General features: G+C 38.3%; 1 protein-coding gene across 1 annotated transcript; it reads right to left on the bottom strand.

Annotated features, from left to right (window-relative positions):
• zgc:153184 (uncharacterized protein LOC751652 homolog) lies at positions 1-14675 on the bottom strand. Its single transcript, XM_034207240.1, has 6 exons — positions 14525-14675; positions 3637-3720; positions 3465-3536; positions 2754-2822; positions 1647-1835; positions 1-1063 (listed from the first exon to the last, which is right to left on the bottom strand). The coding sequence occupies exons 1-6, from the start codon at positions 14528-14530 to the stop codon at positions 680-682; spliced, it is 804 nt and encodes a 267-aa protein (XP_034063131.1). The 5' UTR covers positions 14531-14675; the 3' UTR covers positions 1-679.

Here is a 14675-nt window from a genome sequence, read left to right as displayed (position 1 = left end):
TGCAATGTCATCCTTCCAGAGAAAGGAAGTTTTATTTTCTTAACATTGCTGCGCACAATTGCAGAGGACCCACGCCTCTCTGCAGTAGCACTGTCCTTTTTTGTAGAATACAAAATGAAAGACAAGCACATACATCAAAGGAAAACTAGATTAGCATTTACATCATTTCAACCTTAAATGATTTGGTATGAGAGAACATTTTATATATCTGCATTTTATATATCTGCTATATATATATATATTTGTATGTAGTCTAATAATATTTAGCTTTTTGGGTATCAGCATTCCCAAAGTCCTTTGTACATGACAGATACTTCTGACATGTAAGTGTACTCTTAACAATGTCTTTGATTTGCATAGAAGAAAAAGCAATTTCTCGAAAAAATAGGAATCTTCTCATGAAGACTTGATTCGATATGACAACATCCCTCTTGCGTGATAATGGATGCTACATCAACCTTGATGCTGATTTCCAAATGCAGGGAATAGCTGCTTCTGATAACTCTCCAGTGTTTGTAGACCTGTTCTGAGAGACGGCCAGGAGAGGGTGACAGAGGGATTTATGAAGAGCAGGTACCAAGTCATTTAAACAAATGATCTTGGAGTATTTTAGGAGATTTCTTAATCAAAGCAAAACATAATTTATTAATTTTCATAGTTGACACCAAGTTTTGCCTCCTTAGTGCTCTTCCTGAGGCATCTCCTCCATCTCAACCTCGCCCTCTATCTGCATGGAAGTGCTAGGCTCTGAAGGCTGCTCTTCCTCCTCCATGACCTCCACGTTCTGGGTTTGTTCTGCTTCCTGCTCTTCCTCTGGATGTCCCATGCAATCTGGGTCACTCTGTGCTACCTCATCCTCTGTTTGTTCACAGTCCTTGTCCTTCTCTTCAGCTTCATTCAGACTAGCTGGCTGTCCATGTTCAACAACGTGGTCCCCATTTACTTTTGGGTCATAGAGTTCACATGGGGACTGAGCACCCCCGATGGCTCCTATTTCCTCTCCAGTTGACCTTCTGTGCTGTCTTGTGGGTGGGCGTCTTTTGAATGATAATCTTGCACGGGTCTGTGTGGAAACAACAGTTTAGCATAACAAAAACGTTTGATAACTTTGACACAGCTAAGAATCTATATTCAACATCAATTTATTTATATCAAATTATTTCTGTCAGTGGCAACATATGCGTGAGAGCGCCGCACAAAATGGTACCTAGGGACTCTAACTAGGCTAAGGGGATTACATCTTCAATCCCCCATCGCAGCAGCACTCATGCACTACAGGGGCATCTTGGTCCGGCTTATCCAAGGACTGCTTGAAGACAAGATGCAGAGCACACGCTGAGAAATACGTCAACAAGGAATGGGATCATGTGTCCGGTTGTGACGACACAACTCTGTCGGTGGATAGCGTGAGAAGCACATACGGGAACTAAATATGGCAGCAGCTTGTGTTTTTCATTTAATGGCCCAGGAGTTTAAATTTGCACCAAAAAAAAAATGCAAATATGACATTAGACTACCACCAACTTAAAACAAAGCTTAGAAATGATGATATATGATGCTCTTCAACATGACACATATCACAACAATTCAAGTGCATTATTAGGAAACGTTGTAACAGATAGCTCAGGTCTATTTATCCTGTTTACCTTGTTGAAGTTGGGCAGCGGGATGCCTTCAGGAGGGCTGTCAAAGCTGATGGGATCCTCCTCTTCACTGGACAGATGTGAGGTCAACGGGCTGTAGGGAACAATGGGGGACAACGGGGTGGGCTGGAGCCTCACCTCAGGACTCTTGGGTGAAGGCAGCAGAGCAGTGGGCGACAGGGCAAGATTTGCCTATGAGAAAAAGAAGATCCTGAAGCATGGGCACTATACTCTCTTTAGAACATTGTTTTTAATAAGACTAAATTGCAAAATAGTGTAAAATGTATTTAAACATCACTTTTCAAAGTCACATGTTTTTAGAGAGCGAGCCATACATTCTACAATATAGTAATTCTATGTTGAAATATAACAAATAAGTAAAGGGAATATTAATCCATGCCATGTTAATTCAAACATGGATATATTATTAAAATATATTAATACAGAGATGAATTACACCTTAAAATGTCTAGCTTTTGTTAAAAAAAAAAACTAGTAAACGGATGTGCAAATAGGACTTTGCTCAGCTTGCACCTGTCACCATCCTGTTTCGTAAACTCACCTGCTCTAAATACAGCCTGTAATTCTCTTTTAGGTGTTACAAACAACACCTGTCATATTCACACTAAGAACTAAAGTACATAAGAGCTCAAATTAGTCTCCAAAACATTGGTTAAGTTTAGATTAGAGTATCCTACCTCCACTGGGGAGAAGAGGAAGAGGGAGAAGCGGCAGCCCTTTTGTCCCATGGCTGCCCACTGTGTGAATTGCTAACTAATGGAATGATGGTGGTGGAAAAGGAAAGAGAAGTTGGAGCCTCACTAGAGGCTGGGTGGCCTGTGATCCCATTAGCTCATTTATCTGAGCCGATTGTGGCATCCAGGACAAACCCTTCCCCTTTCTCTCAGCATGCGATGAGCTCAGGCACCAGTGTCAACTGAACAGTGGGGGGCAGTAATGCTTTACATTATCAAAATGTCCTGATTATATATGCTTGACTACTTCTGCCTGTATATTACATCCTATAATAACATGTAAGACTGAGTCTTGGTGAGAAATTGTTTGGTTCCTATTTCTCTGGCAAAATATTTAAATGTAAGATGCACCTACCTGAAGTTTTTCAATAATGGAGGATTTCTTGGTCTTGACATTAAAGGGATTTGGTGAGATGACAGCTTTCTGCAAGAAACCAGTCAGACAAATAATGAAAAGACAAATCACAAAAACATCAGAACCCCCCTTTTAAGCACGGAAAGCTCATCCTGACTTGCAAGCGCCTTTTTAAGTCTGAATATTATAGATTAAATTGAATATTATAGATTAAATTAATTAATCAACTATTACAGTACATGCTTGTTATGTATATATTGTTGCACTACTACTGTGTCTTGAGCTCTGGTTTGTGTGAAAGAAAGATAGGTTGTTGTAGTTTGAACAAGAGCAGCACTAACCCACTGAGGCTCTGACTCAGATCAGGGGAGCACCGGTTCAATTCCACCTTGACAGCCACTGCATGTCACCGTGTTGTTGGGCAAGACACTTCAACCCAAATTGATCCAATGGGGATTGCCCACAGTATTGAGTGAATCGTTTTGGGTAAAAGCGTCTAACACAAGTAACAATGTAATGTGAACAAACACATTCCCAGTGAAGAACAAATGGATAAATTGTCGATTTGGCCACAATACACTGTCTACTGTTGAAATATAATCACAATGAAAAACAATAAAAAGATCCAAGCCTGTTTCCTGGACCCTGCCTTTGTGTATACAGAAGACCAATTTGTAGCTTATGTGTCAGAAAAGGAGGAAATTTACTTACATCTGATTCTTCATTGTCATCTTTTTGTTTTTGCAGCTTTAGCGAGCAAGGTGGTGTTCTTCGAAATCGCAACTGCAAACAGGAAGCAGAAGGGATGTAAATACAATATTATATCACTATCAGTCCATTATGTCTTCACTAATTAATCTATAAGTATGTATAGAAAAGTTACCTCGCCCTTTGAGCCGGGCATTGGTAAAATGTGACCTTTGAACCTTCCAGCCAGCTCAGCCACAGAGGGCTTGGATGGAGAATCCTTTTGGAAAATAAAATCATTTTTATCAAACATATTATGTTGCTTTGCACATTTAAGACTGGAGAATCTTATTGGGAAAAAAACTGATTATGGTACTTAGGGGAAGTGCATTTTATGAAGCCATATAAGATGTTTTAAAATAAAGAACACCTTTTCACTTCCCTCTTTTTAAAAGGAAAAAGCAGACGGGTTGAGAAACATAGCAGAGAGGAAGGGGAAAATGGAACCAACAAAAAACAACTTCGGTTCAATACTGTCCTTGTAGGAACCCTATGGTAGGAACTCATGTCTTCTACTTACGAGTGTTTGTTTTGGGTTTGGAAACAGGAAGTAAGCCCCTCTCTGCACAGCTGTTCAACATCACCCTGCAGCCTGTGACAGGAGGGTCCTGTACTCGAAGCCTCACACTGTTATCACTTATTGGCCCCTTTACTTTGGTCTCTCCCACTATTCCCAAGCTGATTGCCAAACTCCCCCCCCCCCCCCCCCCCCTCCGTGCTACCCTTTAATGACTATTCACCCACTTCACATATCTGTGGCCTTAGTGATAAGTGAAGGCTGTAATACACACAGATGTGAGCTCTGAAAACAACACTCAGTTTTATTCAGTTTTTTCCAGTTCTCGCCACATGTTTGGACTGTGCAAATTCTCTTGCATCATGTCACTGCTATTTAATGATTAGTATAGTACAGTCACTGCGTATGGTGCTCCACCCTTTCCCTTTCTGGGTTCAATGCTGCATTTAATTTCCATTCTACTTTTATTGACCACTAAAAAGCTTGTGCGTCTCCTCACAGCTGGTAATTCTGTCACATTTCCTGGGTGTGCACTCCTCCCTCTCTGCACTCCATGGAAACATGAATCTCCCAAGATTCCCAGATACAGGCATTCCATATTTGAATCACAAGGCTTTATTTTCCTTTTCTTCCCTTGTTCTCAACATGACCTCACCACCATGCTACCTCCACCCAAATGTATTACAGCATCAGCTAGCCCTGCAGTGCCTCTCAGTCCTAATCCACATCCCAACCCTTTTCCTGAGTTCTCCTTTCTCATCCGTGATTAATAGTAATCACCAGGGACCACCCACCCTCCACACCATTATTTTGTAACCTCTAATTGTTTAACTCTTTCCTGTCGTCTAAAAACAAATGCCTCCTAAAGTGCAAAATGCCTACAGTAGTCACAACCGTGCAAGCAAATGAAGGTTTCACATTTTCTGAAACGTTATTTAAAAGACAGACAAGAGCAATCTCTAACACCTCCCTCATATATCATTGCTTTCTTTCTTCATAAGTTAACTTGTATATAGACTCGTATTGCACTATTCCATTTTTTCTCACTTTTTTAAAAACTATTTTTCTTTTTGTATATATAGTATATTTTAATATTGTTTTAATATTGTCTGCTTACAGTATTCTGTATTATTGTGTTGCATTGTTGGAGAAGCCTGTGCCCTAAGATTTTCAACGACATAATTACTCTGTAGCTATGTTAGTTTGACAATAAAGAACCTTGAACCTTGAACTTCTATTCCTGACATAGGTTAAACAGTATTTAGAAGTATATGTTGAGTGACCTCTAGCTCTGACCTCTAGCCAAGATTAGGGGTGCTCGATTATGGCAAAAATCATAATCTCGATTATTTGGGTCAATAATTGATATCACGATTATTAAAAACGATTATCCATTTACTTTGAAAACATCAATTTATAAAAAAAAAAAAATGTGAATAGCATGTTTTTAACAGTTGATTACCCTGAACTTTAAGTATAATACGATGTTGTATTTGAGTGTTTCCTCTGTGTTTAGTGTCCTGTCTGTCTGTAACTTTGTGTGGTAGTGTTACCACTGAACAGGTCTCTCTTGGAAATGAGACCTTGTGTCTCAATGAGATTTTACACCTGTATAAATAAAGGCTACAAAATAATAATAATTCAACTGAAAAACCAGTACAAAAAAATATTTAAAAAGAATAAAAGTTAAATAATCGTTTTATTTCGATTATGTTGTTTTCATAATCGTTGCAAGCCAAAATCGTATTTGCGATTAAAATATGATTAATTGAGCAGCCCTCTCCAAGATGACATTTTAGATATTTTTATGATTTTAGAAATTATCATACTTAGCTATGAAGATGTGAAAGTCTTTGTTAGCATTACAAATTCAACAACTTTGTAGTTTAAGAAGAAGTCCTTTCAGATCCATTAATATCCTTCCATGCGTCCGTTTCAAAGCCAGCTCTTATCATTAATTAGCTTCTTCATAGAGAATTAAAATAACGTCAGACTCAATGCAAATACATCACTGCTTCTCAAATTCACTGACCATGCATACAGAATACAAGGTAAGAAATGCAAGTGTATTTAAATGGTGTAGGAATGTATAACAGGCATCAACACATCCACTGTTTCTTCAGAACTACATTCTAGCGTAGCATTTTTTTGTTTTGTTACTGCTTTATCTGCTATAATAAAAATATCAATGTCTTTGTTAAACCAAATTATTTCACTAAGATGATAAAAGGGACATTACTTAGAGAAAACATAGGGTCCTCTGTTGGTTATCAGTGTTGTGCATGTTTAACTCAGCTGGGACCCTAGTGCTGTGGAAGAGTGGGAAACTTTGGTTCACTGCAGGAGAGCAGGGCGGACTATTTCTGGGGCTCGAGGCCTGGGAAAAAGCCCCAGAGCTGTGCAGGCAGCCTGGATCACAGCTCTGTAACCCCTCAGCTCCTCAGAGAGGGTCCCTGGATATGCTACACCACATCTGAAACATGCTGTAATCTAGCATACAGAGCAGTTGAGCATGTCTAAACAAGGAACATTTTCTTATTTTAAGTCTTCTTAGAGCAGTGCCTTTTCCATGTGTTTCAAGTTTTAAAAAAAAGGTCTGTGTCGACACTAAAAAAAAAAAAGAAGCTATTTCTGAACTCTGACTTTCATGGAAACAAATCCTCAGATGTAGCAAGTTTTAAAGTAACACATACTGTAAAGAGTTAATGCACTGTTATTTAAGACAGTTTTACTTTATATAATGCATAAAGCATGACAGAAAAAGTGCATGCTTGTAGAAACACTGGTATTCAAGGGAACAGTCATTGCTTGGACGATGGTAAAGAACTAGTTTGAATCGCCAGGCCATTTTGGAAAAAAAATAATGTGGTTCACTCACGGATGATACTTCATTTATAGTGCAGTACATTGGCCCCACTGTGAACAACAAGTGTGCATTGATACTGTTGAGGTACTGTTGACTAGCTGTCTTTGATGTCCCTAAAGTGGTGGTATCAAAAAAGACATTGTGGCATACAGCAATGAATTATTCACTCTTTAAATCACATGAGAAAGTCTATCCCCAAACGTGACAAATCAAGGTTGTTTGGCACTAGATGCTTTACTTTTGAAAACCAAAATACTACCATGAATAAGTTAAAGCCAAGCCAAGTTGTAGCCAATTAAAATTGGCTACAACATTATAGTGACACATGTTGAAGGATTAATTCACCCACAGAATGACCATTTATGCATCAATTACTCAAACCATGTTACATAGGTTTCTTGAAGGAAACATTGTTTTTCTTGCATACTTTCACAGTAAACCAAGAAACTGAGAAAAGTATTTATGAATTCAAGTAAATTGGGGCAGCATTCAAAAACACCAAAAATATAATTAAAATCCATTTAGCTCACACAATTCACGCAGTCCAATTTAAGTCAGATGTATTTGGTTTCATACTCACTTCTTCTAACGAATGCATTTACACTAAATGGGTAGATCAGGGTCTGGAAAGCACATGTCTATCATTTTATGGTATTAACAGAATGTCCATACCACCCACTCTTAATAAATGACAATGTTTTTATTATTAATAACCTGTTTTGATGATTTAAAAAAAAAGGTGACCTCCAATATGGCTCACACATTAGTACACATGAGCCTTAAAGCCTCTAAAGAAGACGGTGGTAAAAGTTCAGCGTAAATGTGAAGCAGAGAGTTACAGGGAAAAGTGTGTGCATCCTCAGTGAGCTGTGTTTGGATAAGTAAAGGTTAATCCCAACGTAACCAGCGTCTTAATTTCCAGGCTGTGGACGGAGACACGAGGTTTACCGTATGACCGGCAGATGTGGAAGCAGAACAGAGACTAACAGATCCCACAAAGCCTGCTATTGTCCATTCCTGTTTCCAGAGGCAAGGAGAAGAAGCACATGATGTTAGTCTCGGTAAGTCCTAACATATCTGCTTGATACAACAACGGTGATCAGAGAGCAAGAGACCATGTCATCTGCTATGGAATTGATAAAGATGAAGTCAGGATCTCTACCCCTTCACTAGGAAGTCTCAATCCCCATAAACTCTTGCTGTTGAGCCCCACACAGTAAGAATCTGTCAAAGTGCAGATAAATAAAGCACACCAAAGCACAGCTGTTGAGCCAGTGCTTGTTCAATAAGATAACCAAGCGTAATGGCTTCAGTTCGAGTCTGCAGACTTTGTTTTCACAAGTCGGCGTGTTCTGCCAGGGGGAAAACCATCGGAGAGCAGCTCCCTTCTGCCTACACTTGTTATGAGGTAAGAGAGCAGAGAGGCACCTTCTCGCTCGCTTCCTTTCCAGGAAAACATGATGTGTTTTTGGACTGGACCTCATCTGAATATCTCACTTTTCCATTGCCACTGTATTTATATATTTATATAAATGTGTTGTGTGGAAGTAGAAAGACCTTCAATCAGAGGAATGAGGTAAATGTACTCTCTAATCTATGAGGCATTACAGCCCCTGCCTCAAGGTAAATGGGAGGTGCTGCAGACTATTAATGTAGGGTGAAATATGGTATAAAATAATAAGCATCTAGAGAGAAGAAACATAAATCCAGATGACCTGAGCATAGAAAGCTGCCTAATAACGCGATGAACAATGTGTCACAACAACACAAGAGTTGTTGTAGATATGCTTTTTGCAATTTGACTGGCAAATTAGAAGAGAAGAGAACAGATGAGGAGCCAGGCAGCCTGATATTTCAATGTGATGTGTACCGTGGCTGAACTATTGTGCAATAAAAAGGGTAAGGTAATGGAGAATGAATGATGGGTGAGAAAATATATCAGAAAATGTAAACAGCCCACAGCAGACACTACGTCGTCCAAATCTTCTAACGTAAGCAAGAAAACATTGATACAAGCATCCGTTGGGGATTCTACTCGGGTATTCTCATCCACTCTGATCCAGCAACCACAAAGACAAAAACCATCTGGACAGTGGATCAGATTGTTGACGTAGAGGCAGAGTATCAAAGACATGGGATGACTTCATTCAGTAAAGCCTCGCACCTTCCCTACAAGATCCATCGCCACAGGCTTTGGCATCCATTCATTCATGGCAGGCTTCGGACATTGCATACTTTACAAATATGTAAAAAACACTCTAAAAAAGGGACCACACCGTAATCATTTGTTTTATTTTTGATACAAATGCATTTTGCTGATAACATTGATGATTTTGTCTGCACAAAAAGGGTTTGAAAGAATGTCACCTATAAAGTACAAGCAGCATGCAGCACTTAATGTGTTTGCACTACTTTCTACCAAAAAAGGAAATAAAGAGCATGGCTCAATGCCAAATTTAGAAGAGGGTGGTTTGAGGGGGGGTGCAGGCGGTATGGGTAACAGTTCTGCAGGGAGATTTGGAAGCGGGTTATAAAGAGGATTATGTTTCTTCAGAGTTTCTACCTTGTCTGCACATATTGGCCCTCGGTAGACTTAAACTACAGAGACTAAATTCAACTTGTTTGACAATCTGCAGATGTCTGAGGCAGCTTAAAGTCTGACGCAGGCTGCTTCATTTGACATGAGTCCATCCATGACATAACTTCCTTGAAGCCAACAGCATGTGTGTTTTTCTTTTACAGATCCTCGCTATCTGTTCTCCCACCCAGGCTATCTCTTTGCCCCACACTGCTGCAGACTGAAGCTCAGAGGGGCCGGCCCCTTGTTCTTGATAGCAGGACTCAGAGAAAAACACACTTCACATAGTGGGAATGCCTATAATGGCGACAAATCATAAAAATGTTTAAGAAAATAACATAAATGGCTTCGCAATAAAAGGAAAAACCGGAATTATGTATTAGGTTTCATGAACCATTTTATTCGTCGTACAGATGCATTAATCCTCCAACCAGCCAAGCTTCCACGCAGGGAGATAAATACAGGCAACATGCCAATGAGTCAAATTAATTAAAAAAACTACAAAAAAGTTTGATATTTTAGAATAACCTCAGGGAATCACACATTTGCTATAAACTAGTTTAATGCTTCGTCTGCATCTGCACACTGCAATCTCCAAAAATACTGTGCTTTCGAAGTTTAAAAATGTATATATATATATATATATATATTGTTTGTGGGAGTCTGTTGGAAAGTTCCAATGTCTCACATGTCATTCAGAGTACGCAGCAATACAGAGACAAATGTTTGTTACCAGTATGAATGTTAATTGTGAACTATAAGCAGTTTTGTTTTACTTAATTAGTATGTATCCCTGAGGCTCATTGAAATATGTTTAATTAATCTCCAAAATGATAAAACATTTGCAAAGCCGTATTTTGAATGTTTTGAAATGTGCAGTGTTTACATTGAACGTAGGTTCTTTCTTTATCTTTTATTAATGCAATTCAACATATTACCATTGCTAACTGGGGATATATTTTAATGTCTAATGAGTTCCAAATACATTAATATCACCTCAGTAATTCTTAAAGAAACTAAGTTATGTTTTCCGATGAAAGCAACATTTGATAATTCCCCAAACTAGTTTTAGTTTTGAACCTGGTACCGTAACCTGGGAAACTAAATATCTTGTGAAACAGTACAGACAAACAGAAGTAACTACGGGGGAAATATCTTTTTTTGTTTGCCTTTCTTGTTCAATTGATTTAGAAAAAACAAGCATTGTAAAGTGCTGGTTTCAAAAGGGACATATTTTTTCAGCAGATATGTGAAAAGAAGACAGGAAACAAGATAAAAAGACAAATATCAGATAAGAGTGAAGTTGTTCGCAGGATATTCTGATTAAACAAGCCACAACAGGAAGCATCAGGGGAATCTGAGTTTTCGAAGTCACATGAGATGCTGGTGGTTTGTCCTATCATCATATGTCTATCCAGCCGATCTTATCATGGCTCAGAACTGCATTATCTGTCAAATCAGATAACATTAAATACATTCTATACAGCCTCTGCTGAGCACAGATCCAACCATAACTGTACCGTGACTTAGAGAACGGGCTTGAGTTTCGTGGGCTTTCCTTGATGCTGATGCTTTACATTCCACTGAGCTTCACGGTCACTTAGGTGTCTGTTTTATGTTAGGGACAGAGTGAACCATTCATACTGCCCTCAAACACATACAGCTTAATATAGAGCTTCAGCAGACACCTCAGACTGCATCCGTCCCTCACTGGTGATGTCTATAAGGATGGGAATACACAAACAAACACTAAATCTGCGACATGATTTGAATTAAATTCATTAGACAACATTTAATCCGTCTCACAAAAAGCAACTAAAATATGATTTTTCACTTTATAACTTTGCTAAAAAAACAATCTATTTATTTTTTAAATATTTAAAACTGACCTTTTCTTCACTTCAGAGTGCTAAATATCTCATGTTTAAGCATGGAATATTTAGGAAGAAGGTGCGACTGGTGACAGTGGTGCCATGGGAATTTAAAAATAAAAGCACATCATCATGTTCACTTTGCTTCAATGTTTTTGGATCGTAGACCATTGAATCGTCACATATCCATACCGTGTTTTGTTATAACCCTTATTTTAGCAACACAAAGCTTTAAAAGTAAACTTTATTTACTTTGACACTTTCCTATATACTGGTTTTAGTGGTATTGACTGTAACGCAAGTAAGAGCTGTATTATAAGTAGAAGGGATAGAAGCATTAACAATAATATTAATAGTGGGACTCTAGGTAAATTACATATTTTAAAAGGAAATTTGGAAAAAACTGCCTCATTCGCAAACGTCTGGCTGGTAGAGACTGAGTCCCTCTGTTATTGGTCTCTTAACTTTACTATGGATTACATAATAAATGTGCACACCATATGGTTGGCAAGGAGATCCCAAATACTCACTCCTCTAGCTGCGGTGTTGTTTTTCCATCAAAGGAAAACCACCACCCCTAGACCCACAACCCTCACACTTACAGAACAAATGAGCACACACACACGTTACAGTATGTAAACTTTCCAGTTCGTCATCTAAATTGCTTTTTGTTGCAACACAGGAAACACAACATTTTAGAATTTCCATGCGTCAATCTGCTTTAAGGCACGCCTAAGGCAGCTGTAAATTCATTTGAACACGAACAGCTAATTTCTGCTAAATTAGAAACTCAGCAGAATTTAAACTAATATGTGATGTCACCAGAGGTCAAAGCTGAGGCAGTTTTGAAGACGGGGAATGTGAGACTGACTTTACAGACTAGTTTAGTGCTTGTTGGCATGTGCTTTAGGCAGAATGCAGCAGGCAAAAAATACCTATCCATCTCAAGTGCAGTAGACCAAAGTGTCTCACTCCAAACAGCTTACATCTGCAGAGCTCATCCATTTTGCATACATTGCAGGTGTCAGATTGTTACTGGTATGGACATTCTCAGACTGAAAGCAAAATATTAGCGCAAAACTCAACCAGGTGACAGATTTCACCCAACTTGTGAATGTGACAAGACTCAATAAGTATTGCTTGGGTGTCACCAATGAATGCAAGCTAACATTTTTAAGAAAATAGTTCCTGTTCACAACAATGTGAGTGGACTATATTGAGTAACTGTTTTGTAATTTATGAAAATAAATTTATGTTTTTCTGATATTGTTAAGACAACTTATCATTTAGTTTGAATGTACATTGCAGCAGTGCTACCGACTGATATATATTTTAGTAAAAACTGGTGAGATTTGGGCAGGGAAAGAAAAAGTTTGAGTCACCAATCATTGTTGACCCTGATGCCTCCCCTCTCATTGTTACACTTAATGGAGCAACTTGAACTCATACAGACTAACTATATCAGAAACAAAAGATTTTGTAGGAAATTCACCCCTCCTTCTTCTTATCATAGTTTTAATCTTTCCTGATTTGGGTGCAGTCCAAATTCTTTTATGGTTTTAAATTGAAGCTGAACAGACCAAAGCCACATCTGAGTCCTAAAGTTGAGTGGTGTAAGTATGCGAGTGTATTTCTGTGGCAGATTACTAATGTGCTCCCTCACGTGCTGTGGGGAAAACATGGGTGTTTCTCTTCCTATTTGCCACATGACATTAAATACTGAAAGAACGATGGTAAAGTCAGAGGGAACAGTTTATTTTGCAAGGAGGAGAGGAGACCACAAACCTGAACCTAAGCTCTGAAGAAACAAACTTTGTTCAGCTTCAGGCCAAGTTAAGGACAGATCAGCCTTTGAGAGGAGAAAGCATGGCTTGTCAGCTGAGGGTGGGAAATTGTTGTACAGAATAAACAAATTCCAGGTTTACAATAAAGACTAAATCAACTAATTGCCTTTACTTCACACATTCATCATGTAGCCCAGTTATTCCCTAGTTTAATCAGGGAAGGGCCCTGAGTTCGTTAACTCAATAAATCTCATTTACAACGAAGAATACATAAGCCTAATGTTGTCTTATTTCTCTTAAGTTATCCTGTTTATATTTTAGCAATGTACCCTTTGTGTTATCTTGAGTAAATTTTCACAAACACTACTTCCTTTTTACAACCATGAACTTTCAAAATAAAACACAATATTTATAATTATACATTTTAGTCTTTTAAACATATGTATATTTTAACCACACTTATTATCTTGTTTTAAATTTAACTGTAAGGATTATTTTCAACCTGGTTACAATCACAACGCCCAAACACTGGCTCTTGACAGACGTTGTGTCAGCTCCATTTCCCTTCACTCACACTGTGGTGACTTGTTATGAAGAAGCTACCGCAGAACTGCTACTTTTAAGCCTAAAAACACACAAACTGAGCCCAAGTGTGTGTTTGTTATTAACAGAACTACACCCTCAGGAAAAAATAAGTACAGCCATCCTTTCATAGAGCTGAAATGTATCATATCACATGCCGTTATCCATTAATTTAAATAATTTAATATAGCATATAATTATTGCTCGATGTCATAATTTAAACTTTTGTATCAAAAATCAAAGCTATGATGTAAACACTGTTAAGCTAATTAAGAGTGTTTATAATGCTAAAAGTAGCAAACTAAACTACAGTTGCATAGTTATTCATAGATGCAATGACATATAGGTATGCAACTATTATAATTAATTATTATTTTGAATATGTATTCATGTTCAGATGATTTCCTAGATATTGACATATCGTTTGGTCCATTAAATGTCAGAAAAGAACAACAAGTTTCCATCCTAGGTTATTTTTGCCAACCCAAAGATATTCAGTTGAAACAGAGAAAGAGGGAGAAAAGCAGAACAAGTCCACGTTGGAAAGGTTGAAAAAGCACTTTGAAATGTTTGCATAACATATAACATATCTTTGCAGCTCTAAAAATTATATAATATTATTTCCTAAAGGGTTGCACTTCAGAGACATTGCCGAAATAACACGCACGATAAAAAGCATTATGTTGTTACTCACTGAGCTGCTATGATGCAATGTTTAATTTCAAGTGCACATGGCTGCACACAACAACAGTTCATGTTAAATACATTTGCTCAAGTGGCCTTAAAGTACACGCTACAACTACGCCCAGAGTCATAGAGTAGTTACCTCCATCCTGGGGAATGTGCCAGAGATCGTCCTGCTTTTTTTCCTCTGTATTTCGGCCTCTTGGAGCAAACTGCCTGCTAGTTGAGAGGAGACTGAGGAGAGCAGCGGGGACAGAGAGCAGCTCTGTTTTTATATCAGGAGCCAAACGAGC

Source organism: Gymnodraco acuticeps, unplaced genomic scaffold (assembly GCF_902827175.1).
Source record: "Gymnodraco acuticeps unplaced genomic scaffold, fGymAcu1.1, whole genome shotgun sequence".
Lineage (NCBI taxonomy): Eukaryota > Metazoa > Chordata > Actinopteri > Perciformes > Bathydraconidae > Gymnodraco > Gymnodraco acuticeps.
Note: the sequence above shows the minus strand (reverse complement) of the source record. Positions and strands in the feature narration are given on the sequence as shown.